Source organism: Mya arenaria, chromosome 7, assembly GCF_026914265.1.
Source record: "Mya arenaria isolate MELC-2E11 chromosome 7, ASM2691426v1".
In the NCBI taxonomy this organism is placed as follows: domain Eukaryota; kingdom Metazoa; phylum Mollusca; class Bivalvia; order Myida; family Myidae; genus Mya; species Mya arenaria.
Window position 1 is genome coordinate 54,550,895 of NC_069128.1, and position 27,894 is coordinate 54,578,788.

A 27,894-nucleotide genomic window follows, 5' to 3' on the forward strand; every position below is an offset into this window, starting at 1 on the left:
AAAACTTGAAATATATGTCAAGAAAACTCATACTGATGTACTGTTATATAATTGGAAGTGTCTATTTTTGAACTGATGGAATGATGGTGATGAAAAATAAAATCAGTGCTGAATTGTCTACATTCTTAGAACTTTGTTTCATTTTTGCAAATGGACGTGTTTGACCCCTTTGATATTAATATGGATTTTATGAAAAATTAAAGGACTTTTAACTGAATACAAGTTGTGTTGTTTTTTCATGACTGAATGGATGGTATGAAGTGAGTATGATAAAGTCTAATTCTTTTAATACATGACATTGACTTATAAACCAGGGTGAGGAATCATGTGACTTAAAGTGACACTCTTATTCAAAATCGATACATACACATGTAAAACAAACATTAATTTTGAGTGGTACACCCTCAAATACTTACTAAATAATGCACTTATGGAAAATATTAATTAATAATAACAATATTATAACCGTGTATTTAATTAATAGCTGAAAACGCAAAATTATTAAATGATTGGTAAATGCTAAAAGATTTACTGCGATCTACTGTGATCTTATAAGGTAGCAATATCGTGTTTTCTGCACATTTCTTCCAAAATAAACTCGGTATCATCCATAAGATCTATTGTTTTCGACATTTATTCATCCTTTTGCGTATATTAAAACAATTGTATCAAATATGTTAAATCTTATTTTTGGGTAATAGTGCATCTTTAAAGGGGTTCTCACATGGGTCACCACAGGTCACAACCGCTGTAAACAAAATTCCTTCAGGTTGTGTTTCAGCCAAGGATTGCATCATTAAAATATAAGCAAATCTAAAATATTTCACACATGTTGAAGAAGAAAATAGCATAATCTTTTATAGGCTAAGAAATATTTTCTGTCGAAAAAGTTATTCAGACATAAACATCATTTTCTTGTTAGTTTACATCAGTTGTGACCAGTGTTGACCCAGGTGAGAACCCCTTTAAAGCTGCACTCTCACAGATTGACTGTTTTACAACTTTTTTTTTTGTCTTGAATTAGCTGATTTTGGAAACTGTACTTTCAATTCAGTCATATATAAGATAACTGGCAATTATAATAAAGAACAGATCACAATTGTTTGGAAAACTGCCGATATTTTCATTTTTCTCAAAGCATTCGTAATGCTTTCACAAGCCATAAAACATAAATTTTCTAATTTTAAAACTGCAAACTGTTCTTTGATCAGCAGTCTTATACCACAGGTTTTCAGACATTTACGCAAAGTTTGGCTCATTCCATGACAAAAAAATAAAAAGTTGGCAAAACGGTCAGTCTGTGAGAGTGCAGCTTTAAGTCACGTAATTTCTCACCCTGTTAACCGTACATGCAAAATTACATGTTTTCTTTAGTAACTATATACCATATCTATACTGCAGTAAAAAAGGGTTGAACACTATTGTGTATTTCATTTTGGACACATGTTTCATCATTTATACAATTATACAGCTAAACTAAAGAATATTCTATTCTTCATTTAATACTAAATGAGGTAATCTTTTGATATTCACTGATTATTACTGCAATGTTATGGGGTTCTAGATTTCTCAATAATGTAGTGGCCACAAAACAGCTTGAAAGAGCCACATTGAAATTGGATAAACTTCAAGGTTATATCTCTTACGATATAAAGCAGATTATAGCGATATTTTTAGATATGAAGTCAGCCTATAACGTTGACAAGTTTCCCGCCTATTTTGTTTGCAAGATGGTTTCTGTCAGCTAATACACCGTGTCAATTTGAACATATTGTGATTTTAAGGTAAATGAACTTGAGTTTAAATGTTGTATTTCAAATTAACTTTGATTCTAATTCAATGATTAATTATATCAGCTATGACTTAAATATTATTGAAAATGATGACTTTAGCTTATAATACATTTATTGCTATACTGTTAGACTGCCTGGCCATGTCGTCAAATTTCCCCTCATATTTTGTACTTTAAAATTTAAATTTTAAAAATAATTTTTCTTGAGGTTTTTGTGTTTTTTCATGGTATTTATATTATACACATATATCACTTAAGTCATTTCTGTACTTTAAATGAAGATTCAATATGAGGATAAATACTCGTACTGTTAAGATAGGATAAATGCTCGTACTGTTAAGATAGGTTTAAGAGCCTCCAGCCATAGATAATGAACTAAAGCAAGTATATTGATCTTATACTACAAGGGGAAACAACTGATGTATGATATAGTGCGTGTACATTGTCCTAAATACCATCTGTGGCAAAATACTGAATGCTGATTTAAATGGATTATTAGCCAGTTTTAAGTAATATACCCTATTGTTTGTCATATAAATGGAGCTATATTCTTAATAAAGGATTACTTGTTATTTATTGGTGAGTTTGATGGAATGACAGTGTTTATACAGGTAGTTTCACTTCTTATTGGTTTTGTTTTTATTATGGACACGCCTAATATGGCTACACTTATGGTATGGTATGATTTCTTACTGATCATTTATTTAGGTCATAAGTTGTTGACAAGAAAGCTTTCATATCTTATTCTTTGTTGTTAATTTATCGTGTTTTATCTGAGTGGAAGTTATTTGTGTTTACAGGTATCTCTAGTTTTATTGCTGTCAGCATATTTCATTTAAAGTCCCTGGTGACTGACAGGCACAGTATGAAGTAAAAAGCTGAGACCAAAGTGTCTTAAGTCGAGTACAGGCTTTTAAGTTCCATTGACTTGACCATCTCAATATACATGCCCTTATTTGTCCACCCCTTCTTTTTGCTAGTTACAAATCATTAGCTGATAAAATGAATGATTAAAATGTATAAAAACAACTTAAAACATGCAATAAAAAGTATAAGGTTAGTTCACTTTTTCACCCTCTTTTACAAGGGGAAACCTGCCATCAACCAGGGGCAAGTTTCTAAAGCCCCGAACACTATGTGTCACTGTTCAACATTAGAGCCCTTAATTAATTACTTAAGCAACAACTTTAATCATGAAAGAACTCCCTAGTATAATATAGAAAAAAAAATAACCAATAAAAAAGGAGCTGGAAATCCCCCCACCCACAGGAAGTTCTCACGATTTTTAACATGCAGGTTTACAATGTAACGACTGGAATCGATATAGCGTTATTCGTGAGGCAGCAAAATCCTAGACAAGGTGTCATACAGGGTCTTCTAAACTATTATACTTTAAAGCGTAGGATTTGGTTGTGTATTTCTCAATTTAAAGTCCCTTTAGCAACGCACACAATAATGAATGATGCCTTAAAATTTGGTATAATACCTTTAAATGATATTTTTGCTGAATTATTGTCCATTTGGTGACAGGGACTAGAGTCATATCATAGACGGTTTATTATTAGGCCTAAAAAAAAAAATTGTTTGGTTAGGGTTACATCCTTTTCAAAAATAGGTAGGGTAGGTAGGCTTTTTTTTTTTTTTTTTTTTTATTAGGCTTTATATGAGAATATCATTTTCATCATTGGAGAATGGTGTTAAAGCAATCTTCTGTATAAGCATTTAAGGTTTAAACTTCATATTGAAAAGCAATTAAAAAAAAAACGAAAACCGAACCAAATGTATTTTTTTTTTAGGCCTTCTATATATATGGGTATGTCACTGAAAAAAAGTAATGTCCTATCACGCCTTTTAAGTGATACTCGTATTCATAATCAAATTAACAAACATAAATTTTGAGTGATAAACCTTTAACTATGAACTAAATAATGTATTTCTGGAAAATATCAATAGCTGATAACAAGATTGTTATTATGTTTTTAATAGCTGAAAACGGACAAATATTAAATGGCTGGTGGGTCCTAAAAGATTTACAGTGATCAACAGTTACTATCATCTCATAAGGTAGAAATACCATGTTTACTGCACCTTTTTTTCAAATTAAACACAATATAAGTCATAAGAACCATTGTTTTCGATATTTATTCATCGTTTTCGGTAAATAATAAATCAATTGTATTAATGGTGGTACTGCTTATTTGAGAATACGAGTACATCTTGAATGATTTAAACATTCACATGCCTACACCTAATGTTACTATGTCTTCCGATGTATAAAACAACAACCCGTAGCTATGTAAATTGCTACTGATGGAATTATGTGAAAAAGTAAATTTTCTATGCGAAGTTATCTGTGGAGACATCACCTCTGCAAGATTAAATGCCCTCTGTAATGGATTGAGAGTGTTCTAATGAGCCATTTGATGTAATTAGTACACAGACAAAATGTCCACAGGCCTCCAGGATACAATGTTATGGGGGTTTAACATGCATGGGGGACATTCATTTCACTGCACAAGGGTAGTCCTGATTTCTATCCCTACTGTAGCTGTTTTAGGCATCTGCCAGCTATATTTCCTTGAACTGTAGTCATTAAAATTAAACTTTGAAATCAACAAGCTGGTATTGACTTCTTGGCTAGGAATTGAAACAAGCTCGGCTTCAGAAATGGCAACAAGTCTGGCTTTATAAAATTCAAATTTTGAACAAGACTTGTTATAAAAAAAGTAAATTTTAAACAAGCTGGCAATGAAAAATTCACAAATTTGAACAAGCATTCATAAAGAATTCAAACTGTGAACAAGCATGGTTATAAAATAAGCAAATTTTAAATTAGCGGGCTAAGTAATATTCACAAATTTTGAACAGGCCTGGCTATTAAGAATTTGTTTTATTGATTAATTGATTTATATTGATTAATTGATTTATATTCAGTGTGTGGTAATAAAGAATATTTTTATTTTCAAACTGTCACTGAAAAGCTTATATAAATAAAGATTATCATTAATATTATATTGTAAATGTACAAGAAGGAACTAGACTTGTGATGGTTGCAGGATTGTATTTCTGGCCTTTGTGAAAAATGCCAGCCCAGGCTGGTCATTGTAACTGACATGAATTATTTAGGATGGACATGAAAGAAAAATGCATAATGTTCAACAAATATAAGCTGAGTGTCATTTATTATTCAAAAGATATATAAACAGATGCTGATATGTATTGGAAATCGGTCTTAAACCAAAATCAATTATCAGAAAATTATCAGGCCATTCTAATTCCTAATCATTGTTTTATTACTTGTAACCATCTGATCATTTCCAAGTTTGAACCAATGGTATATTCATGGTACCATGGGAATTTTGCATGCTTATTTCTCAAATATATCATATCTGCATATATATTGGCTTCTTGTAATGTCAGGTTTAGTAATCATTATTGACAAGTTAGTAATTGCAGAAATTGTCTTAATCCCATTTGCACTTCTGTAATGCCCTTTGAAGTGCATGAAAACCCCTGACCCGGGCATTTTAACTGATTGGATTCTTTCAAGAGCTGTTTGAGAAGTTTGATACCCCTATAATCGTATCTATTTCAAAGATTACAGTTAGTTCAACAAGGGTCTATCCAGTAAAATGAATTAGGGTAGTTAATACATTTATGCTTTTTCGACGAGCAATCAAGCTTAATAAATATGGAAATGACGCTCCATCAGACCAATGTCAACTCTGATTCTGGAGTTTGCTACCAAAGTCTTTGATCAGTGATGGGATATTGATTTCAGAATCAACAGATCAATACCTTACACTGAGGATGCTGGTTTTTGCTCGACATTTACTCACTTTCCTCCACAGGGCATGGTAATGTTATGTATGGGCGATGTTGATGACTTGGCCCTGTAAATTCATTCATTGTCACGGTGTTACAGAGTGCAATCTGACTTTAATTAATTAATAATGTAGAGTTTCACTTCTCTCCCTGCCTTTAATGCTCGGCAGCATGATCTGTTTTCAGTATAAAACCTAGAGTAGGATTTGTTATTGGGCCCAGATCAAACTCAACTTCAAGGATTGGTTTGTAAGACTGGCAGAAGGATGATGATGCAATATTGATTTGTTTTAAAGTTGTCAGTTATTTTCAGGAAGTTATAATTTATAATGATTAGAAGAAAGGAAATTATGGACAAATATAGACTAAGAGACTATGGAACTTTTTAATTTAGATATATATATAGTATATATATAGTAGGCATTTATGATTTCTTGCTAAACAAAGAGATGAACAATTATAAAATATTTCTTACCGATGATAACTTTGTCACATATTGTTACAAATGATTTAAAATGATTTCAATATTCAACAATCATATAATACTGTCATTTTTAAACCTTTGGCATAACAGACTCTTCTATCACTATCAATTATTATTTTAAAGGTCTAATACATAAGGGAAAGGCAGTCTGAAACAATGTCTCTGCCCTCTCAAGATGTGTCTAGACCAGTTCCCTGGTGAATGGCCAAAAATTGTAATTTTCCTCAATTTAACCATGGCTGCAAAAGTTTGCCCTTGTAAAATGATAAATTCAGGACTTGCTCAAATCCTAAATTTTATATAGCAGGACTTATGAGGCCAAGTACGAGTTTAAGAAATTAGGCTTGATTACCTAAAGTCTGTTATTCAAATGAGTGATGAAAGAGATTTTTATTTGGTTAAAATAATTAGATATGTAATATCATAAATACAGTTATTTTAACTGAAATTATGTGCTTTAAAGCTGCACTCTCACAGATTGAACGTTTTGAAAACTTTTTTGTCTTGGAACGAGCGATTTTTTGCAAAAATCCATGGAAACTAGTGATAAAAGACACCTGACAAAAAGTTAGATCGCAGATTTTTATATTTAAGTTAAAAAATTAATGTTTTATGCATTTTTTCTTAAACCGTGAGTAAGGGTTTATGCCATAAAACATTAATTTTCGAAAAAAAATATTATAATCTGCGATCTGAACTTTTGTCAGCACTCTTATGTCATTGGTTTGCAGATATATACGCAAAAGTTTGCTTTTTCCAAGACAAAAAATAAAAAAATTGTTAAAACGGTAAATCTGTGAGAGTGCAACTTTAAGTTAATTTTAAAGAAAACTGTTATAATTATGACATGTTGTTTTTTTTATAAAATTTTGATAATTTCCGACTCGCGCCCACATCATTTTTCCCAATTCTTCTGAGACCGGACTAACCCTAACCCTCACCGGAAATACTGAAAAAAAATGATTTCAGATCCAGACCAGTCGTACATCCGGATCATAATAGGACTCTCTTTGTACTGTTTATTTTTAAACTTCAATTCAATATCAAACTGTATAACGTTACTCCTGGACTCTGTTATTATTAAACGCACAGCAATTTGCGGTTATATCAGTTGTTTTTCTAGTTTATTTTTGGTAAAAGTGTAACAAATATGTGTGTGAAAATTGCTTTTTCATGAGGCACTATATTAAGTCCATACAAATATCAATTTCTTAAACATGTAATCGAGTACAACGCTTGATATATCAACTTCCCACTGTTTTCTTACGAACTGAAATAATATTCGAATAATGACAAATCATTATTATTGGCCGTGGTCCATTGTTGACAGCTTACTTAAGGGTTGCTAATTGGATTAGGTAATTGTTTAAACTGTCAGTAACAAATTGAATTTTATCTGATTGCTAAATTGACACTTGACTTATATAGTAACTACGACAGATTTGGTTGCATTATCTTTCAAGTTTATGTCGCAATTACTTGGCCTTTGGATTTAATTATTTAAATTGTAATCAACAATGGATCTGGATTATTATGTTATCTTTCCGGAGTTTGTTTAATGAGCACTTGGCACCTGGATTACAGTTTTATTTCGTATGATCGTATGATCTGGATTATATTGATTCACAGGTATCTAAAGGGGAATTTTGTGGTTTTCAATTTCAGTTAAGTTTTTCAGTTACTATCACAATTATGTATTGACAATTTGACATAAGATATTGAAATATTTGGTCCTGATATTTGATTTCAGAAGATTTTGACACCAGTGAGAGTGGACAAGCGGCCTTCAATCATTTAAGGGGTGTTTAATATGCCTTAAACTAAAGATATAGACACTTTTGTGTGGCATGTCATGGGCCAGTTTCAAACTTTCATTAAAGATTTTAGTTTAAAAATTGAAGTTATCTTAGGGTTATATATTTTCAGTATTATGATGTATACTTGAAACTGAACTTAAGCCTGACCTGTATATACGTTGATCTTTTTTTACTTCTAGACAGTGCGATATTCCTACAGATTTAAGTGTTTGGAAGTTACAGTAAAGCTCCATTATTTAACACTGGGCACCGGGACTTATAGTGTATGTTTTTCTGATCCGTTTGGGTAAAAAAATGGCCCCATTCCTTAAGTACTTAAACATACACTTGTCTTCGCATTTTTATGGGATCTTTAGGCCTCAGGTTCCAACATTGGATGATTGATGGGTTAACATTTCAATATGAGGCATGAGGATTACAAAGAAACATTTTACATGTCATACTACATAGCATTGTTGGTCAAAATTAACACAAGCCCACAAGCCCTGCTTTGTTAAAATGTCCCCCGGGCTAAAATTCTGTATTTCATATAGCAGGGCTTGTTTAAAAATTTGATGCATGTATAAGAACTTGGGCTTCCTCATCCATAAGTCTAAATTCAATGAATGCCATATAATACATGACCATGAACATGTAATTTTGTGATAATGTCTGAATTGTGCCATCATGTTTATTAATCTTACTATGTTTCAGGCTCCTCGTTGATCCCTGACGCCCAACCCCACAATGACACTGGAGAGGAACCTCCAGCCTCCCTCTGAGGTTGCGACCCGGAGAATGGCCACCTGTCGACCCCCGGGTACCCTTGACCATGCCCCAGGGGGGCTAGATCATTCCCCACGGGGACTAGATCATGCTCCACGGGGACTGGACCATGGACACCGCCACGGGCCCAAAGATGAACCAATCAACAGCAGGAATAGCCCCAGTAATGTCCATATCCTTATGACCAGCAGCTCGGACTTTGAATTTGCAAATAGGTAAGAGTGTTTTTGTTTGATTCAAAGCAGTTGTTTACATAATGTCATTTGTAAAGAAAGAAATTCATTTAGTAAGATCTACCATATCTGTTTAACTAAATATATCTTGTGTCTGCCAAATTTGTATAAATTATGTAACAATATTTAATCAAATGGCTCTCCTAAACAATAAGCAAGATAAATAATTATACGATGAATGTAGTCAGACCCTCGTGGAAAGACACTGGCCACTAGCAGATATAGGGGTGGTGCACCAGGCACAAGTCCCAGCTTAAATTGTCCAAGATATACTTTTATTTTAATAAAGAAGGAAATAGTAATACAATATGCCAAAAATGCACCATTTTGGTCTAAAAATTGTAACGTTCCTATGGGGAGTACCCCCGACCCCCTTACAAACATTTTGAACCAAATAACAGTGGTCAAATTTTGCACAAGCGCACAAGCTAGAAACTGGTAAAATGCTTTCTGGGCTTGAAATAGGTTTTAGTTCTGGGGGAGGGTTGCAAGTCAAAAGGTTATGCCCCCCTGAGGTCAATTCCTGGATCTGTACCTGCTGGCCGTAACATCATGCTTGTATTTCAAGAAACGTGTAATGAAGTTGCGATATTAAATGACAAGTTATTACAATTTTTTTTCCATTTTATTTACCCTCCATTTTCCACTTCAGTATGCTACAGCTGGACCATGATGTTGACCAGTTGAGCCTGACAGAGCAGTCCCAGTCGTCCAGCAGTGATGTGTCCCCCACCGCCCATTCTGCCCCCGTCACCCCGTGTCACCGTTCACACTTAAGCAGTGTAGATTACACAGGCACACAGGTAATGAACTTGATGTCAAATAGTTTGTAAGAACAATGCAATTTTGTAATCTAAATGATTTTCAAATATTTAATAGCCCGTAACCCATGCTCTGGTAAAATGCTTTCAGGGTTTGATCAAACTCTGAAGTTTATATAACACAGGCCTTCCAGCGTTCCTACTTTTTCCTACTTTTCCTACTTTTTCCTACTTTTTACTACTTTTTAAACAGCTTTCTACTTTTTCCTACTTTTTTCTAAAAAACTCCTACTATTCCTACTTTTTTGAAAATAAAGTCTGAAAAAATATTAAAGTTTGATCTTTGTGCTAGTTTTATTTGCAGAAAATGAACAAAAGATGTCAAACTGGCTGGTTTCTGTTGTTGAAAGGTGTGGCAACATGTTCCACTTTGACTTGCATCATCTTTTCTCCCACACAGTTCAGCAACAGAAACCGACCAAGCATCATTCACTAAAATATTCAATGTGGCATATAGCATGGTATGATTTTGCATTAAAAACATCACCTCTAGGTAAGTTTATAGCTATTAATAATTACATATTTAACCAAAATTATTCCTACTTTTCCTACTTTTTTGTAAAAAATATTCCTACTATCTCCTTCTTTTCTGTCAGAAAACCTCCTACTTTTTTCCTACTTTTTTATTAGTGGCTGCTGGAAGGCCTGATAACAGGACTTGTAAGAATGTTGATGCCAAGCACTAGTGTCTGACTTCAGACTTGTTCACCCAAAGTCTAATTTCAATGACTAGGGGTGAGGGGAACACTGTTTACATGGCTGTAAACCCTTGTCCAGTATGCACGTAATGTTGAGAGTCATGCCTCAATATTACAAAGCTGTTTTATCAAAACAGACATTTTCTTCTAACCTTATTTTTTATGTACATTTTCAGGGTGGTTTCTTTGAGGGTCTACTGGGCTGTCTGCGGCCGGTATGGACAATGATCGGCAAGGCTGCTGTGGCCGAGATGAAGAAAGACAGCTCAGGTATGGTTTGTCTTAATATAAGAATATGAGTTTCATGATTAATACGATAGAATTAAACCTCAAAGAGCTGATGGCATTTAAAACCATGCCCTGAGTTATTCGAAATTCTCAAGTACTTTTACATCTGAGGACACTGTTTATATCCTGTGTGTATTGTAAAAGGAAAGGAAATAATTTTTGTCAATCTTAAATTTCATTTTTCTTGTTGCCTTAATTATGAATTAAGAACAAAAAAACCCCAGATCATCATTAATGCATAAAGAAATTAGTACAACTATTGAAGGATTTTCTTCAAAATATTGTCCAACTCTATAATTATCAACATAATTTTGTATATATAGTTTTGGGAAAAAATCACTTTTAACAGGGTCAAAGCAGTTCATATTTTCAATCATTGCTATGCTGTTATATGCTTAAATGAGTTGAGCAAGTTATTAAGTAAATACTTGAGTAAATACTGCAACTATTTTGAGAAACTGGGGCCATGTCATTGTGAGATTCTTTTCTTGTAATGTACATTCAAAACAAGAGGAACCAAAAATAATTTCTGCTTGACACATTTTTAACCAGGTTTTCATAGTTAAACTTGGTTATTAGAATGATATTACGGTAATTGTTATTCAAGTGGGTAGGCGTCATCAAACTCACCTATGAAACTAAAAAACTTTAGTAAGGGTTGACATATCTTGACCAAACTTTGTATATTGGAGATTAAGGAAGCCTTTCAAGGGATTGCATTTTGGGCACCTAGGGTCATGGTCAAAGTTACTGGTAATAAAAATAGAAAATCAGTTGAAGCTGAATCTCACAAGGAAGGTTAAAGTCCTTCTGTCAATCATTGCAAACCCTGTTTCATTGCATTGCGGCTTTCCTTGTACATACTATTATATTCAAGAGGATTCATTTGCTATTTCATAGATGACTGGGAGATCCCGTTTGAGAACATCACAGACCTTCAGTGGCTCGGTAGTGGAGCCCAGGGCCCAGTATTCCTCGGAAAACTCCACGGTGAAGAGGTCGCGGTGAAGAAGGTGCGGGACGTCAAAGAAACAGACATCAAAAACCTCCGCAAGCTCAACCATGAAAACGTCATTCCATTCAAGTGAGTCAAATCCCGAAATTTCTAAAATTCATTTCACATGAATGCAATTGTTTAGTCCTGCAAATATTAAGCAGAAAACATTTTCAACAGACAAGGATAACAAAACATACATATTTCGCCTCATGAACACCAAAGTGAATGTTTCACTCGTGGCTATGTCACTCATGAATTTTTTCCTTGTTGCTCACTCGGTTAAATATATGATGATTTTACACTGAAACAAACAATTATTTTCTATATAATACACATGAATAACAGATCCATTTTTATACATTTTTTGAAGAAAAAAAAGTCATAACATTCTCTGGGAAAAGGTTAAATAAATATTCTAATTGAAATGGTTCAAAACACCACCTTGCCTGGTGGCTCACTGGCTTACTATATAGGTTTGATGTATGATTATCCCAGAGGTGGGCATATGGAAATGCAACTCTAGGTTATAATTATAGCTCAATGTCTATATTTAATGGTTTATCTCTGACTTTTTCTTCAGACTTTTGAGCGAAATGGTGCGTCATATTTTACTGAATCATGAGTCTCTTGTGTGACAGACGTTGGAAAAAAAAGTGATACGCTTGAACATACAATTAATCTAATTACTGTACAGGTGTTCAAGTTTTATTGTTGTTAATTAAATATTCAGCATGTTTTCATCTTGTACAAGGTAGAGAGTTACAAGTGCACAAATGATAACTGTATAAAATGATTGTCATGCAGGATAAGTAGGAGTAATGTTGTTGAATAACGCCCATATGAAGGCGAAGTCATCGAGTCTTACGATCCTCAGGCCCAAATTTCTCAAAACTGTGCAAGTCTCCTATAACAGGATTAAGCTAAGCTCACTATTTTTTTTCAATAATTTGCGTAATATTTACTTCTTAAAGAGTTTTGGTTATCAAATCACAATAAACCATTTTTTAATTATCAAAATTCAATTTAAGTATGATGTATTCTGGCTAATTGAAATAAGCTACTTATGCCTGTTTAGTTTAAGAAGTTTCGAGAAATTGGGGCCAGGGGTTCTAAAGCTCCAGACTAATCCTGAAATCAGAACTGAGAAATTTTAACTTGAAAAAAATGTACAGCTGTAAAGAAAAATATTGGTCATTAGCATGCAGCATCTTAAACAGTAGAAAGTACCTTGAGATGAAAATAAATGAATAAGATATAATTTGAAACAATTTAAAATGGGGTCTGCAGTGGTCGAAATTAACACAAGCCTGCAAGCCTTGCACTGGTAAAATGTCTTCCGGGCTTCCCCAAATTTTGAATTTTATATAGCAGAGCTGTTCAAAAATTTGATGCCAGGCAATGGTATAAATGAAACAATATAGTTGGAAACAATTTCAAATGGGGTCTGCAGTGGTCGAAATTAACACAAGCCTGCAAGCCCTGCACTGGTAAAATGTCTTCCGGGCTTCCCCAAATTCTGAATTTTATATAGCAGAGCTGTTCAAAAATTTGATGCCAGGCAATGGTATAAATGAAACAATATAGTTGGAAACAATTTCAAATGGGTTCATAGCAGTGGTCGAAATTAACACAAGCCTGCAAGCCCTGCACTGGTAAAATGTCTTCCGGGCTTCCCCAAATTCTGAATTTTATATAGCAGAGCTTGTTCAAAAATTTAATGCCAGGCAATGGTATAAGAATGTAGGTTTGTTCATCCAGAGTTATAATTTCAATGACTGGGGTCTAAGTCCCTTGACCCGGCTTTAGGTAGGACTCCCTCATACACAGACAGACATCCCCTACAGCTATTTTTCTGGATTGAAAATTATTATCTGTAAGAACCTGTGGGTCATGTTGACTGGCTTTTAGCACTTCTATAAATACATGAATTATTTCTCTCATGAGGTGTATGAAAACAAATATTTCTAATAATTAATGATTTCTCCTCAGAGGTGTATGCAAAACCTTTAAATAAATGAATTATTTCTCCCCAGAGGTGAAGGAAGGCACACTGCTTCTAATTAATATAATTTTCCCCACCACTATATGCAAATTCTTATAATAAATAAATAATTTCTTCTCAGAGGTGCATGCAAAACCTTTTAATAAATGATTTTTTTTTCCCCCAGAGGTGAAGGAAGGCAAACACTTCTATTTTTTCCCCTGCCAGTGTATACATGAAAATCTAATAATAAATAATTTATTTCTCCTCAGAGGTGTATGCACCCAGGCCCCGTGCTACTGCATCATCATGGAGTTCTGTCCGTACGGTCAGCTGTACGAGATACTCCGTGATGGGAAGGAGCTGCCCGTGACTCTCGTGCTCGACTGGGCCAAGCAGATCGCCAGCGGCATGAACTATCTACACAATCACAAGATCATACATAGGGACCTCAAGTCGCCCAAGTAAGTCAGATTTCTAAGCTCGAAACATTATATTTTCTATATTTAATTAAGAAGCCGGACAATTGGGTTACCTCCTGGTACTCCAGTTTTCCCCAACAATACATGACCACACTTTTGCCATATATTGGGCCAACGAGAGTGATTGATAGTGTTGTAATAACTCATTTCTTACTCATTGTAAAACTAATTAAATCACTTCTGCTTCTGGCTCTTTTTACGAGGAAAGATGATGCTTTCCATAACTTGTATTTTCTGACTCAAACATATATAAAAAAAAAAATGAATCTCATGATGTTTGTTAATTATAGTTTAAAAAATTTTTATCGCCATTATTTGGTCATAACACTGAAACATCAAATTTGGACACGCATACTGGCAAGATGCGAGTGCAATTTGAATATTGCTATTGACTTGCCTTAGGTCACAATATTCTGCAAGTGGATATTCTCAGACAGAAAGTAGAGCACTCGATTGCTAAACTATGCTATTAGATAACTGAAAACATTGTAATAGTTGCGTGTGCAAGGGTAATGGACATGTTGTGATGGTTCTGTTTTGTGTTCGTCTGATTGGAGAGCTTCTTCAGTCTCGAGATAATTTCTGTTTTGGGTTTTCCCACGAATACTCTAGATTTCAGAAGTTAAATTTAGGAATGATATTCACACTTAAAGCTGCACTCTCACAGATTGACCCATTTTACAACTTTTTCACTTTTTGTCTCAGAATCAGCTGATCTTAGCATAAGTAATTTCAAATCAGTCATATAGGATAACATACAATCGAACAAATCTCAATTGTTTGGAAAACTATCAAAAAACTTATTTTTCTGTTAGCTTTTAGTCATAAAACATTAATTTTCGAACGTATTAAAGATATTAAAAACTGCGATCTGATCTTTTATCAACAGTCTTATCACACTTGTTCATAGAAATTTATGCAAAATTTTGCTCATTCCAAGACAAAAAATTAAAGAGTTGTCATAACAGTCAATCTGTGAGAGAGTCATCCTCATATATCACATAGATTTAATGAGTGTGTTTAGTCATTTTGCGAGTAAGCCCTTAAACCACTCGGAAAAATATGTCGGTGCATAATATAGCTATAAATGCTAACCCTGCATACATATGCATCAAACTAATGTCAAACAATTAAATGTATGACATTTTCTAATAACAAGAGACAATGAATAAAAAATGTATTATAGAATCACTAACCATTTTCTGCCCTTTGGTGAATGTCATCTTTCACTCTATTCCAGTGTTTTAATTGGGAAGAACGATGTTGTGAAGATATCAGACTTTGGAACCAGCAAGACGTGGAACGAGAAGTCTACCAAGATGTCGTTTGCTGGCACGGTGGCGTGGATGGCCCCTGAGGTCATACGGAACGAACTGTGCTCCGAGAAAGTTGATATATGGTGAGAGTTTGAGATTTGTGGATTTGAAGTTACCGTAAATGACTGGGTATTAGACGATGGGGGTATTAGACGCAGGGAAAAATATGTGAAAAGTCCAAGAAATAACTTTTAATCTATGTTTTTGGTTAAAAGACGCATAGAAAAAATGTCAAAATTGTCCGGCATTTTCGGCCACCATGTTTGACAGTGACAAATCTTTTTTTTTCGTGAAAATGGCGATGGTTATCTTTAAAACCATACAACCATACTGTCGAGAATTAAAAGTTTAAAAGTTATGCAAAAACCATATATTGTACGGGTTCCTTCTCAAAATGTCAACCTACAGAAAAGAATAAAGAACGTGACAAAGTGCGAAAAAACAAGACCATTATCGCAACAGTTTGTAGTATTGGTATGTTAAACAGGTTAAAGGCAGTCGAGTTTTTCACACCTTATCGTACAACTGACAAAAAATATTTTGACAGTGCCCATCTTTGCTTTTTTATATGCAAGTTTGATTATTGTTCAATTCAATTTATTATTCAAAATAATATTGAATAACTTTAATCGAAAAATATTTTTGTTGAAATTATAAACGTCTTACGATATACCGTATCCCGATCTTTAACTGCCGTTTTAACCTGTATATACTCGATCAATATGACGCAAGTAACATCCCATTTTACATAAATCTAAATAAACTCTCGGCTTGAAATTGACCTCAGAAAAAAAGTTCAAAAAATTGTTACTTGGTATTATACGCAGGCATTTTTTTGCATCGAAATCTGAGGGAAAAAAGTGCGTCTAATACCCAGTCATTTAGGGTATGTTCATATTAGCATAGGACTGATTTTTATTGATTGCACAAACAGCTGATTTATGCTTATAAATTTGACAATAAGTGTCCAGTGTCCTTTTAACATCATCTTTTTTTCATAAAAAAGAAATCGAGGAATTTTCAAAGCATTAAAGCCATTTTTCTGGGTTGCTAGCGGCTGCATACATAACTTCAAAGAAGAATTCAAAATCTGTTAATGATATTCTCCTGAAACTAGTTACGCATGTTTCCTGTGAAAAGTTGCATATGTGTAGCAAGGTAGATAACTCTGGGTTAATTATTTGTTGATTTATGGGCCTTCATTGACTGAGAAATTTGAATTATTTGGGGCTTCAATTTGCTCCCTTTCCTGATGCTAAAACTTAATCTATTTTTTGTTCCTTTTCTGTCAAATTATGAAAGCATACTTGTTGGCTTCAAGGCAAAATTGGAATTATTAATTTTAGTCAAAATAAGGCATTTTTCCCAATGAAAAAGGCCTGTCCCCATTCCTGCAGATATATATTAACATTTAACAAAAAGCTAATTTCTTACAAATATTAACATGGATGCAGATTGCATCTCACATTGTTCTTTAACAATATATGATTTATATTTCCATATTTAAGGTCATACGGTATTGTGCTTTGGGAGCTGTTGACGGGAGAGGTACCTTACAAAGAGGTGGACTCATCAGCGATTATCTGGGGGGTGGGGCGTAACTCCCTCCATCTCCCCATACCTACCACCATACCAGAGGGCTTCAAGCTGCTCATGAGGCAGTGCTGGTAAGTAGACCTTTAACACATTATCTTGGGGGATGGGGTGTAACTCTCATCTCTTCATATACCCAACATCATTGTGACCATACCAGTAGACCAAGCTGCTCATGAGGCAGTGCTGGTAAATAAAAAGGAATCTTAGAGCTGTTTTCCTTAAACAAAGCAAAGGTTTTCCAGGAAAATTCCCTATTGACCAATCAGTAAATTCCTTTCAGACTTAAAATAGGACCATATTTTGTATGCACATATTGATCAAATCTTGATTTGTTTTCAGTCAGAACATTACATTGGGATCTTGTTAACTGTGACAATAATGTATAACTAAAAGGCCATTATATTTTACTATGTCGTCAGACTGTATATAGCCAAAGAACTGCTAGACTGTCATTAACAATTGTGGCTTCACATTAAAACTACAAAAGCTATGATCCCAATTGTCTCCCTTTGTTCAGGAGTGCCAAGTCCCGTAACCGACCGTCATTCCGACAGATCTTGATGCACCTGGAGATAGCCTCCCCTGAATTGCTCAACTTCCAGCAGGACGACTTCATCAAATCACAGGTATAATAACCAGAAGAGGAAAATAATGCTTAACATTTCAATTGATTTTATCGAAAAAGTATATGTGTTTAAAAGGCCATTCATTGGCATTATAAGGGCAAAGTTTGGCAGGTAGATTTTTTTAAGCAATACTGTACATACATTCTTTGTCTTTTTTCTCTGATTTTGCTAGAAATGTGTTTTCTTAGCTCTTGTTTCGCTGGTTAATTCAATGATATGTGTTCCGTGCAGATAAAGTGGCGTGTGGAGATTGCGGAGTCCCTGGTGAAGATCCACAGTGAGGGCAACCACCTGGCACATAATGAGGAGGAGTTGGTGAAACGTCGCTTACAGGAACTCAGGTAGGGCCTCAATACCTTTTTGGAGGGGGGTGGGGGTAAACAGGTGTAGGGGACACTTCGGATGGGATGGGGTGTACACAGGTAGGTGAAATGTTTGATGGGTTAGGGTGGATAGGGGTTTGGGTCACAGTTTAAGGTATCATCTTGCACAGAAGAGGAGCTTGTTAAACATCACCTAAAGGAATTCAAGTAGGGCCTCACACAGTTGATTGGGGCCTCATGATATCAATCGAGGCCTTCCAGTGTTCAGGTGTGGTTTCAGCTGAGAGGGACCTCATAAAGTTAACAGGGTTTTGTGTAGATGATGGAGACATCATTTAGATTTAAGAAGGTGGATTAGAAAGGGCTTCATGCGTTCTGTAAGGGCCTTTTGTAGTAAGTAGGGTATTTTGAAATTGGAAAGGACCTCACAACATTGTAATTGATACATTAATGGTAATGGCTATATGTAGATCTGATCCATATGCATGAAAAATATTTGAGATGAGAGATTGATATTTTTGGTGTTTCAGATTTGAGCTTTTATCAATGAAGAAAAAGCTGTGTACCTGGTATTTAAATTATTGTATACAGTTGTGTCATGTTATTGTATTTCCCACCTGCAGGCATGCCCAGGATGTACGGGAACACTACGAGAGGAAGCTAGAGCGAGCCAACAACCTGTACATGGAGCTCACCGCCTGTATGCTGCAGCTCGAAAAACGAGAACGAGAACTCATCAAGTATGCAGCATCTTCGTTGGCTATTTGTGTTTTAGGCCTCAGTGCAATAATAGCATAATGACATATGTAAAGAGAAGGAGTTGCATTTGTGTCGGGCTTAGTCTTCAAATGCATTACAGGGCCAGTATTAATAAAATATCTTAATTCAATTTCCTAATTTAAGTATCTCTCTCCTCATGTGATATGATAAGTTAATAATATCTGATATATTTATTTCCAATGATTTCATAAAAACCCATACATTTTTTGATAAAAACACTTTAATATACTTTTCTTTACATTTGACTATAAATATTTGAGGAAATTAATGTGAGTTAAGAAATGGTGTTTTATGAATACGGCCCCTGTAATGCAAATTGCTTTAAATTGTCGCGTCACCCTATATTTGTCATGACTATTCCTGTGAGGTTCAGTATTGACAATGACTTTAATTTAAATATATATATGTTATTAAGGAATGATAGGATAAATGATTGCAACGAGGACAGTTATCAGTTATATCACTTCACTAAGTTCATGGTAGGGTAGAAGCTTGCTAATGACTCGCATTGTCTTAATTCTTTGAATGTTATCTGCTGTAAAATGTCAGCCATTTTCTGTTTTTTTTATCAGGTATTTTGAAATCTTTTTTCATTTATCTTGACTAAATAATTTGAAATCTTTTTTCAGACGTGAACAACAGCTAGCAATGTATGCCAAGAAACGTAAGAGCATCCTACGCCCGGTGATCAGACAGGAAGTACGCCTAGACAGGCTCACAAAGAAACGGGCGTACAAGTCAGGGTCAGAGCCCGCCAGGTGGGAAAATATAAAAGATTCAAATTAATTATTGAACTATAGGAGTGAGAAGAAAACATTTTTTTGTTGCTTAACATTTATAATAAGCTAAGTTTGAAAGGGCTTTCGTAGGTTTTTGACTTTCTTTAAGCTCAATACTATACCATTCTGATATTAAAGTTGTATATAATTTGCATACCATACTTCAAAAAATAATATATGTTTAAACCAAAGTAAATTACACTTAATTTGAGACTTGATAAATAACAGAGCTGAAACAATGATAAATATTTGTACTTAAGTAAAGCTGCATGTACTTTCTTTTAATCATTATTACATGTAGCAGTCAGTAAAAATTTGAATTTTGATGTTTAAAGAGGCACTATATTATGGTCATGCAGCTTTTAAGCATGATTATGTTTAATTATTTGATCTAAATGACCAAAACAAAAATACATAATTTGTATAGAGATTAATCTTTATTAACCAAATAGAATTCAGTAAATAGCTTCATGGACACAAAATACCTTGTTTAAAAAGCACTAAAATTTAGCTTATATTTTTTTATCTGATCACAAAACATAATAGTTTTTGTTTTGTTTTGAGTCCTGAATGAAGTCAAATGAGTCAAACATAGTATAAGCGCATTTAAATAAAAAATTGGCAACAACCTATACAATATAAGTTCCCATCTGCTGAAGTAAATGACCACTCGTCATTATAAGTTACACATGTTTAAACGAAAAACACTGTTTATACCTCCAGCCCTGAAAAGAGTGGAGACTCAGCGAAGTTCCAGGCTGCCCCACCCCCTGTAGTGACAAGCCCCGGGGGTCTACACCCGTCCCCCAGCAAGATGAGGATGCGCAAAACCCGTCATCGCCGTAGCAACAGCAAGGGCAACATTTCTACCTCCATCACGAGTCCCACAAAGAGCCCCACCAAGGACGCTCTTCATGACGAACTGCAGGCAAATATGGTCTGTCTGCGCCCAGTAGACAGGACCAAAGTGTCTTCCTCGACCTTTAATTTTCTGGGCCCCGCTACTGCCCTAAGGGAGCTAGGGAGCCCAACAGAATGTCAATCACATAGAGACTTGGATTTCAGTGCTAGTAATGTCGACTGTGATAAAAACTTGAATGATGTTTGTTTTGGATGTGAGGGTCATTGCTCGGACGTTACTTGTTCTAGCAAGGAGACGACTCCGTCCAGAGAGAGTGCGACAGAAGTTGACAGTAATACGTGTGAGTCCTCGCACTATGACACCACCCCAAGCCCGATCAGTCCAAGAGATAACCTTGTGAACCTAGTGGAGTTTAAGAATAACAGAAATGACACAAAATCAAAAGTAAACGCCACAACTAACTCTGAAACACAGTCAAATTCTTTAGGAGAAATGGACTCTAACGAGAATTTGAAATCCTCGTGTATGACCACTAGTGACAGTCTCAGCGATGCTCCCATTATTGAAATAACCAAGGGAGACAATGTAAATGTAGACTTGACAATGAAGAGGAGTATTTCTGATGTGGAGTTGTCTCCCTCTAACCCACCGTCCCCCCTGGGCTTGGATGACTCCATGGAAGAAGACAACTTCATTGGGCAGCCCCGAGCTCCGGGAAGGTTTAGGAGAAGTACTAAAGTGAGTATCTTACACTACTAGTATGCCTAAATGTTTAAACTTGTTATTTATGATTTCTTTAGTTATGTTAATTATAGCTTTTTATTTAATCTTAGGACAGTTATTTGTTTCAGTGTTTTTTTTATGCCCCCTTTTGAAAAAAGTGGGGTATATTGTTTTGCACATGTCGGTCGGTCTGTCTGTCTGTCTGTCGGTCGGTCGGAATACCAAATGGTTTCCGATCAATAACTTGAGAACGCTTTGACCGAGGGACCTCATACTTGTTCTGATAAATTTGCAATTACCAATGCTAAAAAGCATGGTATACTTTTTTTCCAAATATGAAAACAAAATTTTCAATTTTATGTTTTAAAAATTGAATACCGGGTACATATTATTTATTTATATACTTTTTATAAAACATTTGAACCCTCTTAAAGAGCAAACTTTATCTCATTCCCTTTTCTGGTCTTTTTTCAGGTGTTTTTTTTCAAGGCAAAATTGGAGATTCCAATTTTAGTCAAAATAACACATTTTCCCAATCAGAAAAGCCCTGGCCTTAATAATAGAAAACAAAAACTATATATATATATAAACTACAACGTCACATTAAAAAGTAAGATGTATGGCTCAACCAATGTTGAAAAGTTTTTTTAAGTAGGATGATGATTTAGATTACAGGCATACATGCGTTGTTGTTTTCCAAGCCATCAAGAGAATCCTGTTTGTAAAAGCCTTTGTTAACCATATAGTACAGAACAACCCTTTCTAGTCATCACCTTTTTTCCATTGTTACATCTGTATGGTGTATATTCTACTACAGATTCATTGTGTGCATATGTACTTTGAAATATATTTTTATATAATATATAAAAAAAGTTATATCTAAATATGGTTCAACAATGATACAGGCTCCCAAGAGGCGATATATCTTATTTTTGAAATCAAATCAATATTTTCTTACTTTAGCATTCCGAAGACTCTTGGTCCGAAGAAGGAGAGGTCAGCTCTGACGACGGTCGTCGGCATGGTACCACCAGTAGGCGGTCCTACTGCCTGTCCGGAAGCTCTGACGGGAATCTGTCCGAGGAGGAAAACACTAGTGAGGTGTCAATGACGACGGCACCTGACGGGCTACTGTCCACAAACTCATCGGAGAACCTTGAGCTGGAACTGTCCCGGTGCGTACAAGATCCAGGAAACAGCGATACGGAGGCAAGATTCCAGCAGTTAAAACAGCGCGCATCACCACAGAGGTCCTTTGAGGTATGTTGTAATTATTTAAATCTCATTATAAGGTCCCCCTCCAAAATTGTTTGTTAAAAAATTGGTTTTGTTAGGGTTACAACCTTTTCAAAGCAGGTCGGATAGAAAGCCTTTTCTTTTTATGATTTTTATTAGGCTTTATATAAGAACATTGTCATCAATGGGGAATAGGGCTGAAGTAATATTAAAAGCTTTAATGGTTTTTTAACTACATATTAAGCACACACTATAAATATAATTGGTAGTTTTTTTAAATCATGTTTTTTAAACCAACGGTATATTAAAACGGGTAACCCAAACCAAAAGTTGTTTCAAACCTGAATTGATACGTAAAAAGCAATGCTATTTACAATGCTCATATATATTATATCAGTGATTTTTTTTTGGTGCAATTTACCGCCTTCTAAAGACTGTTTCCCCTTGCAAAAAACTGTCCATTTTCCCAAAATTTTATAATTTTTTCCCAATTTGATAAATGCAAATTACGTTAATGAAAAAAAAGCAATGAATTTCTTGAAATACAAAGAAAATCTTGACAAGACTACCTCTTTCACAGCATAATGCATTTATATTTGCCATTATATTAGGTATTTTGGCATGATTTTGCATTTTTCCCAAAATCAACTTTTTTCCCACTTTGCAAGGCACAGGCGGTAAAAATAATTCCAAAAAAAGTCACTGATATTTATACATACCAATTTACAATTGATCTCACATTGTTTCAGTAATATTAAGATGTCTGTCTCCAAATTTTAAAAAGAAATATCATTCTTCTTCAGGTCCACCATGGCTACACAAGCTCCGACTCTGATCAGTGTTCTGACATTACCGTACACACGGCCATTCACAGAAAACGCCCCGTCGACAAACCAGAGTGGTGAACGGGGAAACGTTGTCATATAGACAATTATATTAACGCCATTAAGGCTGGGCACAGAATGGTGAAGACAGAAATATCTTCATCTTAACAAATAGTCACATCCACAGTGCAAACCTCTGTTTTCAACCATAAATGGTAAATGATGAAACATTACCATCCATAGAACCAGAAATACTGGTAGAATTACTAGAGTTGCACAAGGAATGTTGCTGGGCCACTGTGGAAAACTGTAAACGGTGAACATAGAAATATCCTAAATGGAAAATTTCAGACCACGCCAGTTATGAAGCATATGGCATATGTGAACATTAGGATCACATCAAAGCAATGTCAGGCTTGAATGTTGGACATCAGCCAAACAGTTCAAGTTCTGTAGTTCTGTAGATCTGTAGCCAACCGTGGAAGGGAATTATGTCCGCTACATAACTGACAATGATGACAATGATGGCCGGAGGAATGGCCACCTTGCTCCGGCCACTTGATGAACCATAACATTAACCAAAACCAAAACATTATCAGTGTAAGCTCTATAGGGCCAATACCTTAATACATGTTTATGGATTCATTCACCTATTCTTTTCACAACGGCCTTTGTCAAGACAAGTGCAAATAATCATGGCAACTGTGAATAATTCAACTTGCATTATCACATTGGATTTGTTTGATTACATACAATGCTGACATGTAAATTTGTGAACATGTAAAGAATGAGCTGCTCCTTGAAGACTGATCTGGCATTATGGAAGATTTACAAAACTGAGCTAGCTGCAACATGTGACCACACAATCAGCTGTCTTGTGTCATGTGTAACAGAGTAGATTGCGCAATTGTTGACGACTCTGTCAGCTGTTTACTGTCATTTGCTGGCTATAATCAGGTTTAGGGCAAGGATGGATATTGTAACAGAAGAAGCCAGTTCCATTATATATGTGTCCTGCATACAGATAAAAAAACATAGAGGACAGAGTTGCAAACAAAAACCTGGAACAGGAGGTTCCGAATTTCTCTTAAAGTTCCTGAATATGTTTGTCAAGTGAATTAAATTGACCTATAAGTGACATTGATATATGACCTTTGTATAATGAACAACTAAATCAGTGTTTACTTTCAAGTTCAAAGAGTGAACGTGTTAATAAAATCAAAAGTGAGCCACAGATTTCTTGGATTATTAATTTATTATTAATCTCAAAGGCTGCTTTATATTGATTGTATAAAAACTTGAAATGCTACATTCCAGTGCTCGTGTGGGATGTTAAAGTGTGCTATTATTAGTGAATACATTGTGATTCTACATAACTTTAAAATTTAGGTGTTAAATATATGCAGTGAAAATAAATTGTGACGCAAACAAACTTTGGTGAAATGGTCAGAAAAAAACGTCAAAACGTTTTGTGAAAAATTGTAATAGTTTGAAATAAGGTGATACTGGAAAAAATATGTTTAGTGGTCTTGAATATCTAAGAATTTCTGTACAAAGATATGATATTTAATGAGTGTATCAACCATGTGTGCTAAGCTTATGTTAACTGGGCAGCAGTATTCTTAAAACATCTTAAGTTATTTCTTAACTTGAGTTGTTCTCCTTAAACAGTCATAGTCAATTTAAAAGAAAATTTTAAGGGTTGTTTTTTTTACTTAAAATGTATGTATTTTCAGTTATGTTAATTAAGTATAATTTTCAGAAGTTTTCATGCTTAACTTTGGAGAAATTACTAAAGTAAGCAAATGTTTTAAGATGTTTTATAAATATCTGCCCTGGTTGAAAGATTTTCAAAAAATCTCTTAAAGACTCTCGGGTGGTATTCAATATTCAACTTAAGTCAATCTTGTGGTCATACATCACTGACTTCATTCACTCAATTGGTCAGTTATTAAAAACAAGTAATCCGATGAGCTACATCATTCTTAGACAAATTAAGAACAATATTGAATACCACCCCTGGCACGATTTTAATTAGCAATCCTGTAGTATGCATTAAAATGGTATCAGATCATGAAATCATGAGTTATGTTGATTTTTGATGCCTGGCTACCCTTTGTTAAGTTGGTGTCATTATGAAGAAAAGAAATGTTCAGAAAAAAGAATATTATGTAATCATTATACTGGAAATAATGTAACAAACATATCTGTTAATTTTGCAAAATAGGTCATTACATATCTATTTAATTTGAAGTAAATATGGTAAGTTCTACAAACTGAATGTGAATTTTCTATATTTTCTTATAGTTTGCAAGCAATAAACTTTCATATGATACCAAAATTACCATTATATGGGGTCACCCAGTATCAAATATTGCACATAATGGTGGTTTTGATACCTTAAAGCTGCACTCTTACAGAATGATGGACCATTTTGAAAACTTTTTTACTTTTTGTCTTCTAAGACATTCTTATGAGCCAATTTTTGACAAATGTCTGAGAACCAGTTATATAAAACTACTGCCAAAGGATCAGATCGCAGATTTTTTCACATTTACATTAAAAAATTCATGTTTTACGCAGAAAAACTCTTTTTATCTTAAAGCCTTAGTAACTCTTTTAGCCACAAAACGTCAATTTTTGAATATAATATTTAAAACTGCAATCTGATATTTTGCCACCAGTCTCCTATAACTGGTTCCCAGACCTTACGCAAAAATTGGCTCCTTCCAAGACAAAAAATAAGAAAGTTGTCAAAAGAATCAATCTGTGAGAGTTTAGCTTTAACCTATTGTGAATTTGAACAGAGAGAAGTTATCAAATAATATATTAGTTTAAGCTTAAATTTTCAAGCTTTGAAGGAAAATATTTCTACTATTATTATCTCTGATTATCTAGATTAATTATTTGAATATATGCAATAAACTATATGATTGTGTAAATCCTATCTATGTTACACTGTTATTATGTTTTGAAAGAGGTATCTTGTTGATTTTTTTTTATAATGTGAATATTCTATTATTGAACCTCTTTGTCACACCTATTTCTGTTAGCATATATGCCAGTGTGTGTTTACTACGTGATAAACGCTACGTTGGAGGGCAACATTTTGCTTCAAATGAAGACTTTAAACAAAGATAACTTCCCTATTTCTTCACCATTTTAAATGAAACAGCGCAGTCTATGCCGCTTACGGAGCCCCGCCTCTGGTCTTTTACCAGAGTTTGATTGAGAGTCTAGTTTCTTAAAACACTTCGAGGAACCTTTTTTACAATACGGCAGTCTGACAGAGCACTGTCAAAACATTATTTTGGAAACAAGTCTCATTAAGCGGCATAGACTGCCATTTGTTTCATTTAAATGGAGTAGTAAAAGAAAAGTTATCTTCGTTTTTAAGTCTTCATTTTAAGCAAAATGTTGCCTTCCGACGTAGCATATATGACGTAATTTATCACGTGATATACACACACTGTTTGCTGTCATAATTGTGAATGTTGAAAGATTTTTGTTGGAGATTTTACAATTTATTAATTGGTGGTTGCAAAGAAAGGTCAAATACACCAATTTGATGTTTTCAAATGAAAATGTGTGGTTATTTCAAGTGCTAGGTATTCTGTAACTTGCAGTGTGTAACTTCCAAATGATCAAAACACTTTTCCTTATGTTACCTGATATAAAAAACTCAAGTTTTGACTAAATTATTGGGATTTAGATATGTTATAACTAAAATTATATATATATATATATATATATAAATGTTTGTCTGAAGACCCAAAATTGTGTGTCCTGGCCCATTATCGGTTCTAAAGTTCAGGATTTTTCTGATTACAGGATTCAGAGTTTTAACTTCAGACTTTTTGAAATTGTAAAAAATGTTTTTCTCTCAAAAATTTAAATGGATTGAAAACAGTATGAAGTATCTTGAAATGAATATACATGACTGGATTTTTTTCAAAAGGGGTCTAAGCCCCTTTACCCTGCTTGAGGCATGAATCCCTCACACACAAGCATCCCCCCCCCACATTTTTCAGGGTTGACAATTATTATCTGTAAGAACCTCTACTGCTTATATAAACAAAGTAATTCATGTGCTAAATCTAAACTTTCAATGAATTTTTTCTCATTTGTCGATTATCTGATATGAAAAATTCAGTTTTGGACCAAATAAATAAGCAGGGATTAAAATTATGTATTAGGTATAAATTTACATAATTTAACTTTATGTTATAATTGCTGTTTTGTGCATGTATATTAACATACAGTTCCAATACATGTGTACCTTTGTACATGTATATACATGTTTTACATGTAGACTAGTCATTTCAATTCATTGGTTGTCATTTCTTATAAAATCAAGGGTTTTATATGTACATGTTGATAACGGCATTTGACCAATTTTTATCAAAACCATTTTTTGTAATATTTTATCTCCGAACCCTATACGTGATGCAGGCATCGGTTCTTACGTTCAAACGTTTTACACTTTGTGTCAACGTTAATGCATATATTGAAATAATAAAGCCAGTGAAATATATGTGACGTCTTTTATTTATATATATATATATTTAGGTAGAAAGAACTTTGAGACCTTGGGTGGCGGATCCGTGGTCTAGTGGTAACACACTTGAGGGGTCGCAAGTTCGATT

General features: G+C 34.3%; 1 protein-coding gene across 5 annotated transcripts; it reads left to right on the forward strand.

The window, feature by feature from the left end:
* LOC128240823 (mitogen-activated protein kinase kinase kinase 12-like) lies at nucleotides 1-27,782 on the forward strand. Of its 5 annotated transcripts, none has more exons than XM_052957731.1 (15): nucleotides 1-260; nucleotides 8,612-8,898; nucleotides 9,569-9,719; nucleotides 10,612-10,705; nucleotides 11,624-11,807; nucleotides 13,974-14,165; nucleotides 15,424-15,582; nucleotides 17,008-17,166; nucleotides 17,613-17,721; nucleotides 17,953-18,062; nucleotides 18,668-18,784; nucleotides 19,454-19,582; nucleotides 20,327-21,203; nucleotides 22,152-22,448; nucleotides 23,228-27,782. In XM_052957731.1, exons 2-15 carry the CDS (start codon nucleotides 8,645-8,647, stop codon nucleotides 23,327-23,329), a joined length of 2,934 nt encoding a protein of 977 aa, XP_052813691.1. In that variant the 5' UTR covers nucleotides 1-260; nucleotides 8,612-8,644; the 3' UTR covers nucleotides 23,330-27,782. The 5 variants fall into 5 exon arrangements, with proteins under 5 accessions (XP_052813691.1, XP_052813690.1, XP_052813689.1 ...); XM_052957730.1 differs by lacking the exon at nucleotides 1-260 and adding an exon at nucleotides 1,696-1,784; XM_052957729.1 differs by lacking the exon at nucleotides 1-260 and adding an exon at nucleotides 2,239-2,371.
* Nucleotides 27,783-27,894: the final 112 nt, after the last annotated feature.